Genomic DNA, 21,147 nt, shown 5'->3' with positions numbered 1-21,147 from the left:
TCCGTCCGTCCGTCCGTCCGTCCGTCCGTCCGTCTGTCTGTCTGTCTGTCTGTCTGTCTGTCTGTCTGTCTGTCTGTCTGTCTGTCTGTCTGTCTGTCTGTCTGTCTGTCTGTCTGTCTGTCTGTCTGTCTGTCTGTCTGTCTGTCTGTCTGTCTGTTACTGCCAGGAAAAAAAGAACGGAAAGTGCGCAGGCCTGCTCACTGGCTCAAGCCGATCCACAATCGCTACCAGGTGCAGATAGAAGGATATTGTAAGAGGGGATAGAAAGACAGGATAGCAAAGACGCGCTAAAGACAAGCCCGATCCCGGAGGTAGTGCAATACCGGGTCAACCGGTGGCGGCAGTGAAGCATCCTTCAAACTCTCCGCCACATTTCCAAAAATAAGTCCAACTTTGACCCGTAACAGATACTCCACGGGTCCGGACAATCCGGATATTTGTATAGTCGAATACAACTCAAGAACGAGCAGCGAAAGGCTCCTTAGAGGAGACCCTCAAGCCAATGGCGTAGGCCGATTATCATGACGTTGTGGTAACCCCGCTGGACTTGCTAGCGTAAAACCGCGGGGGTTGGCAGATGATATTACACTGTATTTTTTGCACGTTACTTTATTAAACAATATCATACTGCAGCTTAGTATGGTGAACACGACTAAAAATAATATTCCAGATTAACAATGTCGCAGAAAAAGATCTTCAGAATTTTTGAAAATTACGGAAGTCGACCCCAAGATTTGCGAACGCATCCGCTGTTCCTCAAACATGAAATCATTAAAGCTAATCAGATATAATATTTCAAACTAGGAAAATACATCAGATATAACAAACTACATGAGAACGCCATGGCCAAGTCAGAGTTCGAACAGTGTTGGTACATCTTATTCTTAGTGTAACTATCTGCCTTTTTGTTATGTTGATTTTTGTGAAAGATGTATGTATAAATACCTGTTTATAACATATGCGCTTTGCTATTGCGACGTTTGCGTACATATGCATTGTGTTCGCCGTGATTGCTGGATGAAGCAAGAGACCATGTCCGGCTACGCCTTTAGCTCTTGCTTTATTTTTCACCTTTCTTCTGCATTGAAAGGATGAGTAAACTTCAAACTTCAAAGTGGATTAGCCGTGGCTTAGTGGGATTAACAGCGGCATCATGAAAATCGGTTGACGCCATTGGCTGGAAGAACCTCTTTGAGGGCATCAGCCTGTTCGTTCTTAATTTGTATCGGGCTATAAACGATAGTACTTCACTGCACCAGCGTGAGTGGCATCAAGGAGAAACTGAAGTCGCAGCATCTCTCCTCTGCCTTGCGCCGAAAGGAGACATCTGTCTTTGTCATTTCTCTTTTGCGTACCCAGGTCTTGTCTGCGGATCCCACTCCTGTCTGGGCCACATTCTGACCTGTAGTATTGGATTGAATAAATAAAAATAAATCCAAACACATTCTTGTGCGCGCTTGGGCGCGAAAGGTTCGACAGATACTGGCCCATCACGCCCGGGCGTGTTGGATTATACAGATTTTTGATAGCGCGCTATGTTTGTGATCCTAGCCACAAGCAGGTAAGCATAAAAACTGCATCTAAACCACGAAATGGCGAAAAAAAACTGGGCCGAAAGATTTGGCGAAAAGGCTATTGTATGCGAGTACGATGGTGGGTGCCGCGGAGCACGGAAGCCACAACGGATTCCTTTGCAAGGAACAGCCTGAAATGAAGGTACTTGAAATCCACGCAGGGCACCTGCACTGCTGCTGTCTTCCTGTTCTGGTCTTCTGCACAGCATTCCGCGGGCGGAGTACCGTTTGCCAGCTAACGTGCGTGATAAGCTTAAGCTGAGTGATCAGACCACAGTGCGAAAGGCTGACCAGGTGTTAAATTATTCGGGCTTGTATGTGTATTTATTTCTTTTTTCACGGAGTTATTCTTTCGGCATAACAGACCAGACCATTTATTTTCTTGAGTGCTGCTTTGCTTCAGTGGAGCAAAGGTGAATATTTACTATATTAAAAGATTAAATTCGATATGTAGACACTGAAATGAAAGAACTAGCACTAAGGCCAGTCAATTCCATGAAGTGTACTGTGCTGTGTACCATTGCTCTTCTAAAATGATATTAGGTGTTACATTGATCCCAGATGTTTGAGCCAAGGCACAGCTTCCGATAACAACTGGCAGAATTTTATCAGTAAGAGCAGTTTACGACCCGCGATCGATTTCACAAGGCACTGCGCGTTGTGACACAACAACGGCCCAAAACATAGCGCCCCCCCCCCCCCAACCCCCCCAAAAAAAAGTGGTTTCGAGAAGCTTGCATGCAAAGGAACATCGAAGTCGAACTCGGCCGAGGGTAACCGCAATTCCAAATTATTAAAAACTGATATTGATATTTCTTACAGTGAGCTACACCCCTCTCAATACTTAATGAGCCAAACAGTAATAGTTAAAAAGTTAACTATTGGATATAAGTTAACCAGTCTGCTAATTAGCATGTCTTAGTTGTATTTTGACGTACTACACTACTGACAGTATTTTGCGGAAAAAGCGCTATTTAAGTGAAAAGCTAATTTTTAAGAATTGTGTAAAGTCTTGGGTGAAACGCCCTGCATAGGCACGCACGCGGGGGCGTGCACTCAACAGGGCACGGATAAGCTACAGTACGAGATTGCTTAAAATCGCTTGCTGTCACGGTGACGGTTGTTGCACCCGAAGGCGCAGCAGCCCAGTTGTCTTGCCTGGAGCAACTCTTCGCTGACTATTCGGCGGAGAACCACACAGCCAGGCAAAAGAGGAACTATACTGGGTGGCACATAACCTCAAAGCGCTTGGTGGTCGCGGTTGGAGTGAGTTATATGGCGGAATCGTTGTGAAAAGTGCGCTCTACCATCGACCAGCGGTAAGAGGCGGCGGATGCTGCAGAGGCAGACGCGACTTACTTCACAATTTTTTCCTTGTGTGTATATTTTTTTTTGCCGCGTCTCATCTGTATCTGGCGGTTCGCGGACTAGCTACGGGTAATACGTGCACTATAGACGTTAAACACACAAGAACAAATGGCTGTGCTCGCGAGGTCCGATGAAACCAAACGACTGCTGTGCATCTGGAACATTACTGCGGAGTCCGCAGTGTGCGCTGAGTAAACTTCAGAGTGCAGGTTTAACTAGTTGGCGAAGGCGGCACGAAGGTGTTTAAGTATGCGGTGAGGTACAAGCTACCTTTCAGCTTCTGACTTGAGTTGTGCAACTGTAGACTACTGGGCCCCTGCCAGAAACGCACGCTCACACCGACGTTTGCAGATAATATAGGTGCGAAAAAGGTTGTTGCTTCACACTTGATCAAAAGAAACTGTTAAAAAGGCATAGCTATGAGTGAAAAAACAACATGTTGTTAGATAAAAACAAGAGGCAACGCCTGACCTTCTACTTACGAGTCGTGACAGGCACCGCTAGAAAGCGATGCCAAGCCTGTGGCCGGCCGGGACGTTGTAAGCGAAACCCTTCGAAACACTCTGCAAAAGGGCTAGTACCGGAGTTAAGAAACGAAAACCACACGGACGCAGCGCATGATTCCAACTCCTTCATTCAAAGTCAATACGGGAAACACTATTTAAAATGTCTGCAGTCAAATACCGCTCTTATCAAAGAGCAACCAGACATCACGAGACGCTCTGCTCACAATCAATGCAAGGCGGCAGCTGTGCTTGCATTGCGCGTCGTGTAGTTCTCGAGCAAAGAGAGCTGAAAGTCTGCGCTTTGTGCACCCTGTTTTCGGTCGTCCCCAGTCCTCTTTCATCCGCGCAGTTTATTGCAGCTTCGGGACGCGCACAAACAAGCCTAGCATAAAGTACTGCCCGCGAAATGTGGCGTGACAGGTGGTTACTGAGTGCACGGCTGCCTTCGGGCCGACGGAGACACAAGCCCTGTCGGCGCGCGAGCACTGGCGGCCGAACGGCAACTTTCATCGCTCAAGTACCGAGGGACAAAGAGTATGGTGGAGCTGCCATGAAAAACGTAAACCAATAAGCTCCTGCCTGTACCACTAAAGTATCACAGGCTTAACCCAATCGTAATATAAATGAAAAGGCCCGAAGGCAATGTTGTGCTTTTGCCACCCGCAGGTGGGAAAATAAAAAAAATGGGGTAATGCTACTAAGCGACCCACAGCCGGGGGAGCGGGCCCGGGGAGACTCCCCTGATCTCCCCTGGGACGTAGCGGAGGGGGTGGGACATAGGTTGTGGGAATGGGACTGAGGGAAGGGTTATGGGTAATGTGATGGGAATGGAGACAGCGAGATATTGACCCTCATTTTATCATCGCTCGACTCCTGTCTGGCCAGGACAGGGAGGGCGTCGATGTTGTCCAATGGTGCGGCTCCACTCACGGGATGCCCGACCACCCAACGACGCAATAGCTCCGACTCGGAGACAGGGAATCCTAACCCGGGGCAGCTGCCTCGGGCTCCTCCACGACTTTCAGGGGTCCGGTTCGGACTCGCGTAACGCTGCCCAGCTACTAACCGTCAAGTGTTTTTCGCGGCTTTTCAGACTCCGGAAGTATGTGTGGTGGATCCAGCCAATGGAATTAGACTACCAGGGACCCACCTGTGCTTCCAACCAACCAAACTTGCACTTATTTCCTCCCCTGGCTTGCTCCAGACCTACTGAGGAGGGAGTGTTCAGGGCCGGGCTGACCGGGCCACAAACCAAGAACCTGGCCGAGGGTGAGATAACCCGGGCCTACTCCACCGCTACTCCACAACATCGACGGTTTTTGCATCGGTCCTACTAAGGTCCCCCTTACCTCGGCGTCCCGCGCTCTAGCCTCACGGCCCCGCGGTCAGCCATCCCTGGCTGCTTCCCCGAGGACATCGCTCCCAAGGAGCCCTTCTGCTGGAAACCCCCGCGCGGACCTGGCCTCTCCGTGGCCAGAAACCGACGCGCCAGCCGGTAGCCACGCACGCCCCCGCGTGCAGAGGCCTTTTGATTTTCGAGCACTTTTTGAGCCCAATTCCGTGAGTCCAACCTGATTATGAAACCAGGCCTGCCTCCGCACAGGCATCGGACCTCACGTGCGCGACTGGCCCACTCAGTCGCTTGGGAGTCGCTGCCACTCCCATGGGGTTTTGCATCCCCAGGGGACGGGCCCCGGCCAGCCCATCCCCACCGCTGGCGTTGCACCGGAACAAAGCCTAGTAGCCGAAACTACACCGGCCCCTATCCGGTGGCAGGGGGGGGGCACGGGCAGCCGCACAGTCGGATTTCCCCCCCAGTACAGAGGGACAAGGAGAACGGCTTAAGTAGTGCTTTCTCCCGTGTCTGCGTGGCCGTCTATAATGTTACGTGACGCGGGTCTAGCGAAAGCGACGCGCCTAGCGGTGATAACGAGCCGCCGCCACGGGAAGCGGCACGCGCACCGTCGCTCATTTGCATAGGCCGACTCCACACGAACGTCGTACCCCGGCTGGTGCAGAAAGATCCCCTCGATTCGTGCCCTGACGTCACCCCGTCGCCGCCGCGGTCAGTCAGGAAACCGAGAAGGCCACGCGACGGCTTCCTCCTCTCCGCACTTCGGTTTCTCGTCGCTCCTTGAAATTTCTCACCGCGCAACGCGGTTGGCCGTTGGCGTTGTTTCTTTGGGCGCACTTGTTCTTTGGTGCTGCTGCCTTCATTCTCCCTTTTGCCGGGGACGATGCGAGGCGTCCTCCTCAATGCCACCCCCTCTCCCCAGCGTGGGCGCGCTTGCCAGGCACGCTCAAATCAGCGTTCCGATTAACTCTTGCTGCTTGCGCTTGGGTTTGTGACTTGATTTTTGAACCGCTCACTGATGGTTCACGGCGTGAGGCTGCCGCCAGGTGGCGGCTGGACGGACTATAAGAGAGCGTCGCGTCGAGTGAGAGCTCATCACCGAGAGCGCTTTCCCTGCGACGAGATTCTCTGCGGTTCGGACACAGCGCAAAAAAGGTGAGGGTCCAAGGGCGCGCTTCGATTGTTTCGCAAGCCTCCGTTGCGCACTATCGGGAACAAAACTCGCGGCCTGAGTCCCGAGGCAGCTGTCTAACGGCACTCGCTTTCAGTGGCTTAGTCTCCGCTGTCCCGGATTTGCTTTATCTGTTCCTGCGGCGTTCGCGCAGTGTTGCACGCTGTCGAGAGAATAGCGTTCCGTAAATCGCCATCGCGGCTGAAAATCCCCGAGGAGAAGCGAGGCGCGTCTACCTTCTGACGATGTATCCGGCGGGTCGCTAAGCCCGAACACAGGAGAGGATCTGCCCCGCAAAGCCTCAGCGGAACGGCTGTGAGCGGCGGCTCGAAGCCGCGAGATATCACCGCCGGCACGAGTCAGGGGCAGACGCGTCTCTCATCCGGGAAAAAATTAGGCGCTTTTCTTTGCAGGCGTGGATTTTCCATTCCATTCGTTACGGCTCGCCTCTTTCTCCTTTGACGGGTCACGAAAGCGCGTCAGCTGCTGTCGATGGCGGCGGTCCTCAATGCCGGGATTGGTTCTGCCTCGTTCGCCCTCTGGCTTACCTTTCATCGGCCGCTACTGGACCCGTCTACGGGGACGGGCTAACGATCGATGTTTCTGCCAAGTGTGATTGCGACGCGGGTGGCACGAGGTGCTCACGGGTGCGCGCAGGAGGAAATGGGTCCAAATCAACGGCTTGGAATGCCGCGCTGAGAACAGCTCAACTCTCGTAATTTCTAATTAAAACGCTTTAAAGAAAAGTGGTGACACCTTATAGAGTGCGAAACGTGTTCCAAAGGCTTCCCTCTCCCTCGCTTCCTGTACCGCCTGGCGTATTCTAATTGCTAGCACACTGTCATTTCTTCATTTTCGCGCTCACGTGGCCTGCAGCCTTCGCTAAGCAATGCGTAGTGTTTGCCTTCGCGAAAGCAGTGCTCTATAAATTTCGATCTCCGCGACTCTCCACGCAGTAGAGTATCTGCTGCGGGTCACTCCCTCCTTTATTCCTTCCCTTACGACGAGGTTCAGGTGTCCAACGATATATGAGACAGATACTGCGCCATTTCCTTTCCCCAAAAAACCAATTATTATTATGGTTCTTCGCAGAGGAATAAGCTTCCCGCTTTTTTGTCTTACTTTCATTTGCGGGTAAGCAGCGAAGGAATTGGCAACCAGACCTGATCATGCCGCTGTGCTTGCTCGCTTATTAGGAAAATGTTGCAGCAGTCACTTGGCGGCGAACAAATTGAACAGCTTACCTTTGTACGCAGCGAGGAATATGAGTGACTGAAATGCGAGTGACGCAACTGTTTATCAATTGTATACTTTGTACCAGAACATGCGAGCATGCTCATTATGGTATTTATACAACAAAGCCGCCAGCACTTACCGCGAAACGCTTCAGCCTTGTGTGTCTTCTTACACTTAAATTCCAATGCCTGTACTCCTAAATAGGACGCCTGGATGACCAAAACCATGAGCTTCTGCATCATTGCAGAGTTTGTCTAAAACTGTCTAAAACTAGATAGAAAATAAAACAACAACAAATAAAAATGCGTCCTTAACCTGACCGATGCCATCCCTGGAGTCCTCGATAGCGTACACGGCAGCGGCCAACGTCTTTCTTGCGTTCACTCGCCAAGGACTGCCGTACATTTGGAGTCGCAGCCTAGATCGGCTGTTAATGCAAACAGGGCGACCTCGAAGAGGCAGCTAGTCGTTCATATCTACGCTTAGTCGAACTGCTGCCGGCTGTCTTTCTTGATCCCTAGGGAGAGCATTGCAGCGTTCACTCCATCTCAGCCGAACTTTAGTTTTGCTTTTTTTGAGTGTCTTTGGCAAGCGTATACGCTGATCTCCATCGCTAATCCGGGGCTTCCCGCGTATTGCCAGCTTGGCAAAGCACAAAGACGACGCACGCAGTGCTGAAGGACGCCGGCTTTTTCCGCTATATCGGCGGCCACTGAAACAAGCTTCGATCCGCAACTGCTACCGTTGCTGCTAGTCGAAAACATAGCTGCTACACGAAAAGCTTTTTTTTTCTGTTGGCACGTGCGGCTCATTGGGCAAAAGAGAAAAAAAAAAAAGCCTCGCGCACACGCCAGCTTTCACTACTTTAATCATCGATTTCTTTTTTTTTATCGGTGTAGTTTTGCGTCCGAAATCAACCTTGCATATTCGCTCGAAACGGAGCGATGAACTGCAGCGTGATTTGAATTGTGGCAACTGGCAGTTTAAATATGGAAACTGGGGCAGATTTCTGGGCACCAATTGCCGAGCGCGAAAGAGAGAAAACCGGGGGAGGGACACATTTGCAACATGCTGTTCTCGGATTTTTTCACCGAAACAAATTGGGTGCAGTGTCGTTTCCCTACTTCTATACAGAAAACTTCACGCAACGCCCCTTCCAACCCCCCTCCTGCCACCTTTCCCTGCCCGTTTAACTTGCGCTTTAACACCGTCGCAACGCGCTGCTTTTCACTTTTCCTGCAGGATATAAACAGAAATTAGTATGTATGGGAGTGAAACGAAAGTGCGCCAGAGAAGAGCTGATTCCTTTGTTATTTCAATATCGGCTTATTCGTGCTTAGATTTTATATCGAACATATTTTCCACCAGGTGAACTCACACCGTCACTCACTGTGACCCCTATTTCGCGGTTTGCACGGGCATGCAGCGAAATGAAGAAAAAAAATGATGTTTTCATTGCCATCGGTGCTTTATTAGTCGTTGAAAATTTGAAGGCAGCGTCCGTTGTATGTAGAGGGTGAGAGAGTGAGGTAAGCGGAAAGCCGGTGCACTGTATACGGTATGGCCCATTGTGAAGTGTGGAAACCAGTGTCACCGCTTCTAATTTCTCACTATCGACACTCTTTCAAATTTCGTATTAAACAACTGTCTTGCACATTGCTCGATCATTAATGAGACAGAATTTTGCACTTGCATAGCCACTGTCAGGGAAAAGTCTGGCTGGGTGTGTTTTATTTATCTTTTTTGCCGCTAACATCGTATAGGGGTCACATGAAACGCGAACGGGACGCAATAGCACAGAAATCCTCAACGGAAGACTATGAATAGAAACGAACTTCGCTGTCACTTGCCAGAAGGGGTCGTCGCTCTTCAGAAGCGGTAATTAAGCGCACAAGTCATTAACTGTCCCCTTATTCTCCCCTTGCTGTTCGCATGCTAATGGACCCACTCAGTCTTGATTCGACGCTTGCGTTTAGCATCACTGCGTATATGCATCATAGTGAGAAGAAAGGCTGAACACCATGTGATGCCGAGACGAGCGATAGCGCTGTTATTGCCAACGATACACAGTTAACAATTCACGGGCACTATTTTCGCAAACGCCGTCCTTTTCCTGCTCGATTTGGCTAATTCCCGAGCCCACTTTTACACTTTTGCCCCGGAGTTGATTCGTGTTTCTCCGTGAAAAATAAAAAGCGCACCACTAGCCCACGCCGCGAACTTGCAGGATCGAATGTTGGCATGCATGGGCTAATGGGTCGCAGCCCATGTGGCTCATGAAATCAGGCAAGCGCGCATATACTGTCAGGGCGGGAAGATTCGTTATCGCCTGTGATTAGGGAAGGCGTGCCTCGAAGATTATCCAATGCTTTTTGCCAGAGGTAGTGCGATGCGACACCGCCTTTCACAGTTACACGTTGTCGCGGGCGATTATAGTGCTCGGTGTAAGCGCCGACATACGATGACAGCGAAGCAGTTCTTGAGAGAATGGCGGCGTATGCGTGGTTTTAATGTCCACAGACTGCACATGTGTGGGCGACCAGAGAGGCACTGATAAGAGCGCTCCGTATTATTTTCGATCCCGTTTTAATGTGCACTGACATCGCACACTACACTTGCGTTATCTCTGCATTCCTCCTGCACCGAAATGCGGCCGCCGCAGCTGGGACTCGATCCCTCGCCCCTGGGCACCAAAGGTCAAGGCCGTATGGTGGGTCCTTTGAAGAATGAGGACGAATACACGGTAGGAAAGAGCGAGTTGGTTGGTATATGGTATATGGGGGTTTAACGTCCCAAAGAGACTCAGGTCATGAGAGACGCCGTAGTGAAGGGCTCCGGAAATTTCGACCGCGTGGGGTTTTTTAACGTGCACTGACCTGGCACAGCACACGGGCCTCTAGAATTTCCCCTCCATCGAAATTCCACCGCCGCAGCCGGGATCGAACCCGCGTCTTTCGGGCCAGCAGCCGAGCACCATAACCACTCAGCCACCGTGGCGGCCGAAAGAGCGAGTCTTGAGTCTGCAGCGTAATTATTCGGGGTCGGGCAAGCGCACCCTTGAACGCAAGCGCTGCCGTGCGCTGACGGCAAGTTCACTGCCGATAAATTTGAACAAATATGAAAAGACAAAAAAAGAGCCACGCAAAGTGGCGGAAGAAAATGTGAGGTGGATGTTTTTAGTATTCATTCCACGAAAGAAATGGACTAAATTTCGTGTGCGCGCCCTGCACCGGCCCATTCTTAATCTTTGTCTTCAATTCTGGTATGCGGACGTAATCTGACGTGAATGAGCGTTTTGGAAAAAAAAAAAAAAAGGAATGCACGGTTCTTAAAACGGGCACCTAATTTAGAAATGCCATTTACTGGTGCCCACAGAGGAGAACACAAAGAACGCAATCTCTCCTTTCGTAAAAATTCCTCGCTGTTCCCGAGCAGCTAAATAAAACGCTGTTCTTATGCAGAAATAGGACAGCATAAGAGGCACGTATAAGGACTGAACAGTTAGAAGGCGGAGGGCATGCAGTGCTACAACTTTTGTTCTTCCAATGTGCACTTTTTGTTCACTGTCTCTTTCTTGCCTTCATAGTTCCGAGCAGCAGTTTATGTCTAATTTCGTGCGGCACATTAGGCTGCCTAGAGAAGGCCAACTAATCGATTTGAAATTTTCTCCATCGCAGAAAGGCACCGCCAACTTTCTTTCGGATGAACCGAGGGACTAAGATGCCGAAGGCTATCACGCTCCAATTGCGTTCCATTTGTGAGATAATTAAGGCTGCCGAAGAATGAGGCCCTGGGAGACGGCGGACTCTCATCTGCTTAGCAATATGGGGGACAGTGCACTCCGGAACACAGAAAGAATAGAGTGAACGAAACGGGGCAATAATTTTATGTTAGCATCTGCCACAGCATGGCTGGACAAAGCTTTTTCATGTCTGCTGGGTGCTCTTTTGATTCTAACTTAATGTCGGGCGCTTTTTTTCTTGCTTGTCGGGGGTATCTAATTATATGTCATGTGCAGCGATTTCTGCGCGTTTGACAGCGTACAGGGAGCGCTGGCATCACTGAGGATTTAAGCGAGCTTGGGGACGAAAAAAACAGCGGTGTCGTCTCATGCGCTGCGCATTTGGCTGCGTTGAAATGCGTCATCCGCGCAAAATATCCAACCAGACTGGCTAAATTATTTCAATACCGATCGATAAAGCGGTTTGGCAAAGGTATCATTAGACGACAGGTTCTGTGCGGGCGCGTTTTTCAGTGATTGGAATATTTCCTCCATAATACTGAACTTAATAGCAGAAGCTTGCAAACCGTACGGATTGCGCGACTGTAGATATTTTATTCTGCTGTTGTAATATATTTCTTTTATTTCGATATAATGCCAAGTGGTGGTTGTCTATATACCACCTTTCCCGCCACCTGTAAGAATGGAAGCTTGGTTTTTAGTTCTGAAATTACTGCTACGACACTTTCTGTAAGCACCACTAATAACCCTTTAACCAGGGAATGCATTATAGATCCCTAGCTTGAAGTTCATGAAGCTGCAAGGGTTGTGACAAAGTAAAGGGCACTTGCGCGAGAAGGACCGAGAATCGGGCAGAACGTTCAGAAGAGGGGATTCGTGAAGGCACGGCGGCCGCGGATCGAGCACCACAAGGGTATGGGAAAGTCGCGTGGCGCATTTCATTTACTTCGGCTGCTGACGGTGACGAAAAAAGACGCATTGATGTGGCAGCACGATTACTGGATATGCACTCGTTTGCAATGCGTCGGTATTACCCCTGACAGGAGATGAAATTTCATGAGGTGAGAGCTAGTATTTCCGCTCTTGACTTTCTTGTGCGACAAAACGCAGCACCGGTGCCGTCTGGTTAACGCACGAAGGCGAGTATCCTATCGCGTCAGGAGGCACCGAGCACGCTGTCACTGCCAGTTACTGGAGGAATCGGAAGCGGGCGCCAAAGTACGAAACTAAGCGCTGTATTTTCCTCCCTCGGTGCGTTAGTTTTAATTACAGTGAGCAGTAGGTAGATTTACAGGTTTGCATGGCCACTGCTAGCATCGATTTCATCTACGTTGTTGTTTGGGTACCCATCTTAGTCCGCACGGTGACCAACGGTTTCGTTCGCACGTCCTTTTGCAGAACAGCGGCGTTCCAATGGCGTTCCTCAGGCAAGCTGTCCTCCTCGTCGTCCTCGTCGGCGCCTGCTGGGCGCACCCCGATGGCGCCCCCGCGTCGGCCTGCGCCACCATGAACCCCGAGCACAATGACTCCAAGCACGAGGAGGCGGGTCCCTCCACGCCCTACACGCTGGTGCAGGACAAAAAGGACTTCAAGGCCGGAGACACCGTCGCCGGTGAGGGCAGCGCTCTTGCTTGGAGACACCGCTTCTGGTAGCTAAGCTATCCGCGGCATTCCGTGCAAAACACAAGTGCCGAATCTGAACGGGTTATATATTTGGTTCGCGTGGTCGGTCAGCAATGTGCTTTTCCGTTGATATGCTACAATAGTATCTTCACTCGAAGCCATGTTGTCCCGATAGTCCGCCGCACAGAAAATGCCTGTTATGATGCCAGACTGACGCGTCTCTATGACAGTGCGCATCTGTTAATCCAGTCGGTGGAAAACATTGGCCGGCTGTGACGTAGAAATAAACGTGTGGTGCGTGGCAGAAGTGAATTACGCATGAACGGAGGTAGCAGCTTGCAGTAGCTGCTTAAACATGTAAATGGTTTAACTGAAAAGAGCGGGCCATAAAAGCCACAAAAAAGGTACTACAGCATTTCCTCTATACCCTCAGATGGCTCCTCTACTTTGGCATCGCAAAGTAAAGAGCAATGTTTGGTTCCTGAGGGAATGGCATGTGTACTTGAGGTAGGAAGAAGCGATTTCGAGCACCGGCAAACACGCAAAGTTCTGTAGGAGCCCCGCATCTGATAGTAGCAGTTTCGATTAGTGATTGTGAATGCTCACTTAAATTGAAATGCATATGACAAGAACAAAACCAAAATGCACAGAAAAATAGGTACGTCATGGAGTGGTGTGTGAGGTTTAAGGACCATCAGCTGCGTATGAACCCATTTCATTACAAAAACTTTCGAAGAAAATTATCAAAAATGTTGGAGGTGCATCGCTGGTCACTTGTTATGAATAGATTGTTATTCAGAAGAAAAAAATGACAAGAGATAAAAGAAGTAAACGCGTCTCTTATGACAGCTCATGAGTAGGAAACACAGGAGCAACATAATTTCAACTCATCTTCTTGTACGGAAGAGCTCTCCATTCGTTCATTATCTAAAAATTAGGAAAACAAGTAAGGAAACTACCAAGCGCTGCTAAACAAGCATAACACGAAAATTCCTATCTATCGTTAGCGCTTACGGTTATGACAAGGGTGCTTCATGTGAAACACTCGTTCATTACTGGCATCAATTGATTATATGACGTCACGACTCTGAATGCAGCGCCGTCGTCTCATAATTTCTCTTTTCTTGTGCGGCAGTTCTTTTCAGTCCCTTTGTTCTTAAAAAAGACCACTGGCTGCTTGGTCTGCCGAGCTCGCAAAACAGTGCTTAGTTAAGCTCAAAAAGTGAGTGCGTTGCAACTCAGGGGCGAATTGTAGTTTTCGGGAGAGGTCTGGGAAACCGGCAGAGAAATGGGTTGCTGCACGTTCTTCGCTCATGGAGCGAGAAAGGGAAAAGGAAACGGTCTTATTTTGGTGTTTAACAAATTTGAAGGCAGACCTTAGTAGCCTTACGGAAGAGAGAGACAAAGAGTGCCACAAGTGAAATAAGTCGGAACAAACTTTGTTCATCTCAATGTGCAATACTTTGCAGTGTACTGATTCGGACAAAATCTTGCTAGTGGCGCCTGGTATGATGCTGTGTTGTAGCGCGCGTATCGCCCAAGGGGAACGTGGGTTATTCCATGCTTACGACTCCAATTGTGAAAGAACATCGGGCCTTTGGGACAATGTCTTTCTAGCGAAACATAATGGCTACAGAAAGAAAAAACGCTGGTATACTAGAAGCAAAGGAGTTATTGCGAATGGTTTGCGAAGGAAATATTGCGAATGGCCCACTTTCATTTAGCAACCAATTGCAAGGCCTCTCTAGAAAAAAATAAAAACAGAGTGCAATGTCGCCCGAAAAATGTAGCATCATCTAGAAACGCGCCACCGCAAATAGGCGGCGAAAATGGTATGTGCACCGAGTGAATTTTCAGCATGAATTATGGGCCGAAAGCAGCTTAACCTTGACTGAGCAAGCAGGACGTGATGACGGACACCGGCGTTTATATCCATCACTGCAGTGACCCTGTCCGGCGCTCCCTTCAAGGGTTTCTTCATTAAGGCCTTCGATGATAAGAACAAGGAGATCGGCCAGTTCGAAGCCAGCGGGGAATCCAAGCCCGTGACCGAGTGCTCCGGTGTCACGCACACTAACTCCGCCGAGAAGACCGCCGTCAAGGTGCTCTGGAAGGCGCCTGCTGGTGCTAGCGGCCATGTTCAGTTCAGGCAAGTGGCTTTTTGAGAACGGTCATTCATGCGTTAGGGAACTACGGCTTCGATAGATAGGACCTCTTGTTCAATTTGACTTCGTTTTCTGAGAGCGGCCTACAGGCGACATCACTGTTTTCAATTTGTTGTTGTTGTTGTTAGCCTATCAAAAGATGGCGCATACCCACACTGGGGTACCGGCCGAAAATCGGGTGGCTATTTTCAATTTTCACTGCAATTAACTAGCAGGTCAATCATTTTTGTCATCGTCGGTGTCCAATGACCAACGAACGCATAGCAAAGAAGGAAGCTCCTTACGAGAACAGTGTGAGGAGCTGCTAGATTATAAAGCAAGCACCGGCAAACAAAACTGCAAAACCGTGAACATTTTCTTCGCTTTAACTTTTTCATAAAAAACGAGAACGAGAAATATTTATTTATTCATTTATTTATTGAATACTGCGGACGTGCTGCATATCCAAGCAGGAGACGGAAATACATAACGGGGAAAAGCAAAGCAGGTGCGATGCTACCGAAAAATATATATGCCACAAAATAAACAATGCAAAAACACAATTCAAAACGCGGTTACATTGCAGCTACTAAGCCAGCAGTGAAGATATCAAGAATGATTAGAAAGCAAAGGAGATTTCTCTGGTAGAGCATTCCATTCAGAAATTGTTCTTGGAAAAAATAAACATGTATGTACTTGTGCGTGCAAAAATAGGTTCCAGGCTAAGGGTATGCTTGTGGCGCGAGGCTCGTCTAGAAACACTAGCGATGTGATTTTCGGGTCGAATACCAAGTCGAGAAAAGTACAATGAACGAAGGAAATTGAGACGGGCTTTCTTTTTTCTATCTGCAAGTGGTTCTAAGTCTGCAACTTTCAGCATGGCAGAAGGAGTGTTTAGACGCCAGTAACGGTTGAAAATAAGCGAGCCGCAAGATGTTGCATTTTTTTCTAGTTTTTCGGTGTCATCGGTAGTGTAGGGGTTCCATTCAATGCAGGAATATTCGAGAATTGGCCTTTTTATCGATTTATATGCCTTCAGTCTCAGGCAACTAGGGCAACCGCCCATCCGAATCATGAGAATTCCTAACTTGTTGCGGGCGGAGGAACTTATATTAACGATGTGTTTCGTCCATTTCAGCCGTGACGATATTGTGACACCTAGACACTTGTATTCTTTTACATCTCTGATGGCATTTTTATTTATGTTGTATGTAAAATTAAGTTGCGTAGTCTTTTTAGTGATGCAGACAAAAACTGTTTTGTCAAAGTTAATAATCATTTCATATTCATTGCACCATTTTCCTGGTCAGACACAGATTTGATAGTATTAAATATAATACAATCATCCGCAAACAGCTTTACAGACACAGATGGTTTGAGCGCTTCTGTGAGGTCGTTTACATAGATATTGAAGAGTACTCCACCCAAAACCTATTCTGAGGTACACCTGAGTAAACCACTAAGAATCGAGAGGTGGCTCCATCGATTTAGACAAACTGCTTTCGTTTTGATAAATATGACGTGACTCAATTGATTACGTGATCACAAATGCCTATTAATTTCATTTTTGTTGCTAGTTTATTATTAGGGTCTCTATCAAAGGCTTTGGGGTAATCTAAAAAAATCATGTCGACCTGGCCACCACGATCAAGCACTTTGGCAAGTTCATCTGCAGTGACCACTAGCTGTGTTATTGTAGAGAATCCTCGACGGAAGCCATTTTGCGCTTTGGTCGGTATTCTCGTCTGGTCTAAAAAATCGTTAAGGTATTCGGTGAGTACGTGTTCTAGCACTTTGCAGGTGGTGGAAATCAGTGAAATAGGGTGGTAATTACCAACTTGCAGTCGGTTGCCACTTTTAAAAGCCGGAGCCACGCGGTAAATTTTCCATTTATCTGGTACTATGCCCTATTCAAGAAACCTATTAAATATTATGATGAAAAACTTGGATAATATTTCAGCGTACATTTTAAGAAAGGTAGTGGGAATATTATCGAGGCCGGGGGACTTCTCGGGGTCTAGCCGCAGGAGTAGTTCTGCGATTCCTTCTCTGCTAATAGTAACACTTCTTTCGAGACTGTTCAGACAGCAATCATTAAACGTTGTATTACATTTGGTAAACACGCTTTGGAAGTAAGTATTAAAAGCATCGGCTATCTCCTTTTTATCTGTAATGAGAGAGTCGTTGACAATTATCTTGTCAAGTTTGTCAAGTTTTATAGTTCCTTTGTTTGAGAGAAACTACCAAACTTTACTGGGAATTTTCCGTCATGAAACGACCAAGTGTCTCACCAAAGTAGCGTTGTGTAGATTCTTGTACCTGTGACGCAAGTGTAGCTTTTAGGCACCTAATGATAGAAATGGCAGCGCTTTTTTGTCTCCTATATCGTTTCAGCTTGCGTTTAACGTGAATTATCTCTTTAGTTATCCAAGGAGTTCTCCTATCTACCTTCTTTTTTTCTATCTGGAACAAACTTGTGCAGGCAAAGTTGTGCGCTGTGTCTGAGACTTAAGTGTTTGATATTACGATAAGAGATGTTTCTGCACCCATTTTTTGTTGAGTTTTAATATACCATTCTTGATACGGAATAGTTCATTTCCTGATCACTACCGTCCTTTTCACAAACGTTTCGTTTCAATGTAAAATTTCATTACTGCGACATTTCATCAAAAAAGAAAAAAAGCTTTAGTTGCAGTGGCGTTTCACGAAGCTAACTCACTAGAAATAATTTTGAGCAGGCGAAAAGAACGTGGACGACACCAACCCATTCTAAACTTAGTTCCAATCCCCCAGCTTTAATACTTTGGTACTTAGCTTCTGTTTAACTTCTGTTAATTCCACTGATATTGCCCTTTTACAAGCTCTCACGTAAATCCACATAAAGGTATCACATACCATGAATCCAATCTTTGCAACATGGATTAAAATGAATGAAGGCGTGCACTCTTTTATTTCTGGCTTTCTTATCAGATGCAATTAACACCAATACGTAAAAGGCGGGAACATCGTTGAAATAGAAGTTGTGTTAAATTGTTTCTTTGAAACAGTGCTGAAGGTAGCATGGAGTAAAATTATGGGTTTGATTTAGGGGAGTTTAACGTCCCAAAGCGACTCAGGCAGCGAGGGACGCCGTAGTGGAGGGCTCCGGATAATTTCGACCAGCTGGGGTTCTTTTAACATGCGCTGACATCGCACAGAACACGGGCCTCTATCATTTCACTTCCGTTGAAATCCTACCGTCGCGGCCGGGATCGAACCCCGTGGCAAAGTTAATGGTTTAGGAAGACAGTGGAATGTTCGGCGACAGGTTGGGAAAGTTGGCTGCTTTACTGGTTTGGAAAGCTTGTGGAAGAATGACCTTGTGATGCATTTACGATTTTAATAGTTTCTGGTTTTGTGCTGTCGGCGCCAATGTAGGCAATCGATATCTGTATTCATCCTTCGCTGAATTCGCTTGTAAGAAACGACTTTTTATATTTCGTCTCTGTGCTGCCTGATAAGTATAGTACACCCGTGATGCAGGCATTCGAATGTAACCAAACTTTCTTTCCGACCACTAAATGTTTTATTTATTGCAAGTGTCAACGGATTATATTTCACATAAGTCATCAGAACAAATATTTTAATGCGTAGTCCTTTTGGCCTTCCCAAAGGTTTCACTACACGGCCGCACTAACCAGCAGGAATACACTGCGACGTTCTAGAGCCGCAAATAGTACAATCGAGGCGACATGGAAGACGCGTAACGAAAAGAAAGATTTTCCGCTGCGTATCTCACAGGCGTGCAGCAACAGCCATGTATGGACACCATGCTACGAGTACATGCACAGAAATATATGTTGGTTGCCTTTCCCGCATGGTAGTTTAACAACGCGCTTTCCTGGAGAATAATCGGATGTTTTGCCAGCTTCGAGAAACCCTTGAAATCGGATGACGAGTCAAGAGAGTAGACATTGTTTGGACGAGGGAAGTGCACTGTGAAAGGAGTGTGCCCGCCTCTATCTGTTAAGACGCAAGTGCAGTGCGCATTTAAGGCTACGGAATAAAAATGAAACGCCCCCCTGTTCACGCCGAAGCCCCTCGCACTAATCAGAAGACGCGTACCGTCCGTCCTCGTTCACGATGAGGTGCATTTGCGGTCAATCTCACCGAGCTTGAACAAAAAAAGGAAGATGTGACTCGTTGTAGGCGCTTCTAAAGGCCCTGTCAAATTCAGAAAGCCGTGTCATAAGCTACACTGCAGCGAGCCTTATGCAGTGGTCCTCATGTTACTTTCTCGCGCAATTAACACGCAGAATGAATAAAAAATTGCAGAGGACACTCAAGCTTCTCTTAAGGGTATGACGCGATAGAGTAGTGGGCTAGGCTTTCCATTCTGAGCAGTTTGACACCTTTGTACGCATTTCTTAAATTGTTCTTATTAGTTAATGGATAAATTAAATACCGGAAATTGTCTTACTTAGCATCATCAAGAACTGGCTTTTCATTCTTAGCATTTTGACACATTTTAACCCCCTTTTTCTAAGTTTTTGATGTTATCTTTTCTCTAATTCCTCAATTAATAAATGGTTTCATTAACTCGTCATCGCCTATCACACACCAATCAGTCGTGAATCACTAGAACCACAAATTACTATGATACGATTTTTTTACGCAGCCCCCGAATATAGGCCGCCGGTTCGAATCCCTGCCGCAAGCTAGGCTCTAACTTAACTAGAAAGTTTATGGTGCACGAAATGCTGATTGGTATGACACCATGCAAAACATCCGACGGCCTTTCAACCGAACGAGCTGTATACGGTGTCGCGTAATAATAAACTAACTCTCCCGGGATGACATGATATGGACTACTAGAGCGCCGTCGTCGCCACTGATTATGTCGCAGACGCGCTTTAAACATGGCGGTAAAACAACGGTTGAACACAACCTGGACGGCGTCACTGTCTCATCCTCTTGTCATCGCAGGCGTCGCCCTCGCGCTCCTGCTTGAGATGAATTCACACAACGGACTGAATCGCAGATCTCGAGGCCGAAACGTGCATCACGTGACTTGAAGTCACAGATTAAGGCCGGCCAACCCGGGCTCGCGGATGAAGCGGACGAAACAAGGCACTTTTTCGCTTTGGGATCTAATGTTTTCATCCGTCATGCGAATGCTTTTAGCACGCGGATGGCCCCTTAACGTGACGTCACGGATTCGTGCGCGGCCTGATACGTCGTGTGAGTTCACCTTTACTATCGACGTGGTCACTTGGGTTACGTGCGATCGTCTTTAACTCGTAGGAGTTTTGTCACCATTCAAGATCGTTCGAAGACCGGCACAGCGCGCTTCCGTTCGCGGTACCCCGGTTGTTTTAGAGTGCACACAGATGAATACAATTTGCCCGGAAAGTTCCGGAACGTTGGGCTTCATTTTCGGCGTCATGTTCGGCCTCAGGCTTAGACCATGTTCCCCCCGGATCACCAAGACTGAAAGCTAAAAGTCTGCCATGCTTAATCTCCTCACCGATCAAGCGTAGAGATGCAGGTGTCAAGTAGTGCGGCTCAGACTTAACTGTGCGCAATCTGGCAGGGACGAATTCCAGGTTGTGAGCCTATCCTCACCTTTAGTTTCTGGTTGTCCCATGCCACAATCCAAATCATCTTTTCCTGGTCGAAAGCCAACATGGTGGCAGCAATATATCGCAACGCTGCAGTGTTTCTTCCTTCTGCACTTTCGCATGGTGCACAAGGGAGAAACACTGCAACGAAACTACGGGTTTTAACGGACCTCTCGGAATCTGTCATTTGAGCATCCGTCGATTACTTCCTGCCGACTGCATAAGGCACCTTGCACCATAATTTAAGAAAACCTTCAAGGTATGGCGGAATGAATGTGGCGTTGCGAGAAAGACCAGAACAGCTTTGTTTTTCTTACTCTCCTGATGCGAATATGTTGAAGCGTAGCCTCGTGCTTCAAAGCAGGCCTTACATTTGACTGTGTTTGTCTCTCTTGATGCACTGCAGGGCAACTGTGGTCGTGACCTACCAGAAGTACATTAGCGGCCTTCACAGCACCGTGGCTTAAGCTCCGTCCTACCAGTCATAGCTACTGATGTTTGCCAGCGCACCAGCTTTCTGGCATACTTCCGTCCTCCACCACCACTACCAAGAGTAAAAAAAAAATATGTGCAAGTCTTGCATCTTAAATAAAGTGGCGCAGGGCTCACGAAATCTCATTTGTTCGAGTCTGTTATCTTCACCGTCAGCAGCTGCTACCGTACAGAACATTCAGGAAGAAAAGATGCCGAGAAAAGCTACCGAGCTTCTCGCCGTCTTCTGAAAAAGCGACGGCGATCGCTGTCCACTCTTCATGAATGGGCCCACTGCACGGTGCCCAGTCCCGATGGAAAGCGGGATACCTTCGGGGTTCACCTTCGACAGCGTCCA

The 21,147-nt window shown here is 47.9% G+C and overlaps 1 protein-coding gene and 1 pseudogene across 1 annotated transcript; one reads left to right on the top strand and one right to left on the bottom strand.

Moving 5' to 3' along the window:
• Positions 1-289: 289 nt before the first annotated feature.
• On the bottom strand, positions 290-437 carry LOC144095716 (U2 spliceosomal RNA; annotated as a pseudogene).
• A 5,368-nt stretch (positions 438-5,805) lies between these two features.
• LOC144094062 (putative defense protein 3) lies at positions 5,806-20,931 on the top strand. The gene is made up of 4 exons (XM_077627930.1): positions 5,806-5,956; positions 12,348-12,563; positions 14,519-14,723; positions 20,725-20,931. Exons 1-4 carry the CDS (start codon positions 5,821-5,823, stop codon positions 20,783-20,785), a joined length of 618 nt encoding a protein of 205 aa, XP_077484056.1. The 5' UTR covers positions 5,806-5,820; the 3' UTR covers positions 20,786-20,931.
• The last annotated feature ends 216 nt before the right edge of the window (positions 20,932-21,147 follow it).

The sequence above is a fragment of the Amblyomma americanum genome, chromosome 6, assembly GCF_052857255.1.
Source record: "Amblyomma americanum isolate KBUSLIRL-KWMA chromosome 6, ASM5285725v1, whole genome shotgun sequence".
In the NCBI taxonomy this organism is placed as follows: domain Eukaryota; kingdom Metazoa; phylum Arthropoda; class Arachnida; order Ixodida; family Ixodidae; genus Amblyomma; species Amblyomma americanum.
This window is presented reverse-complemented; position numbering and strand designations above follow the sequence as displayed.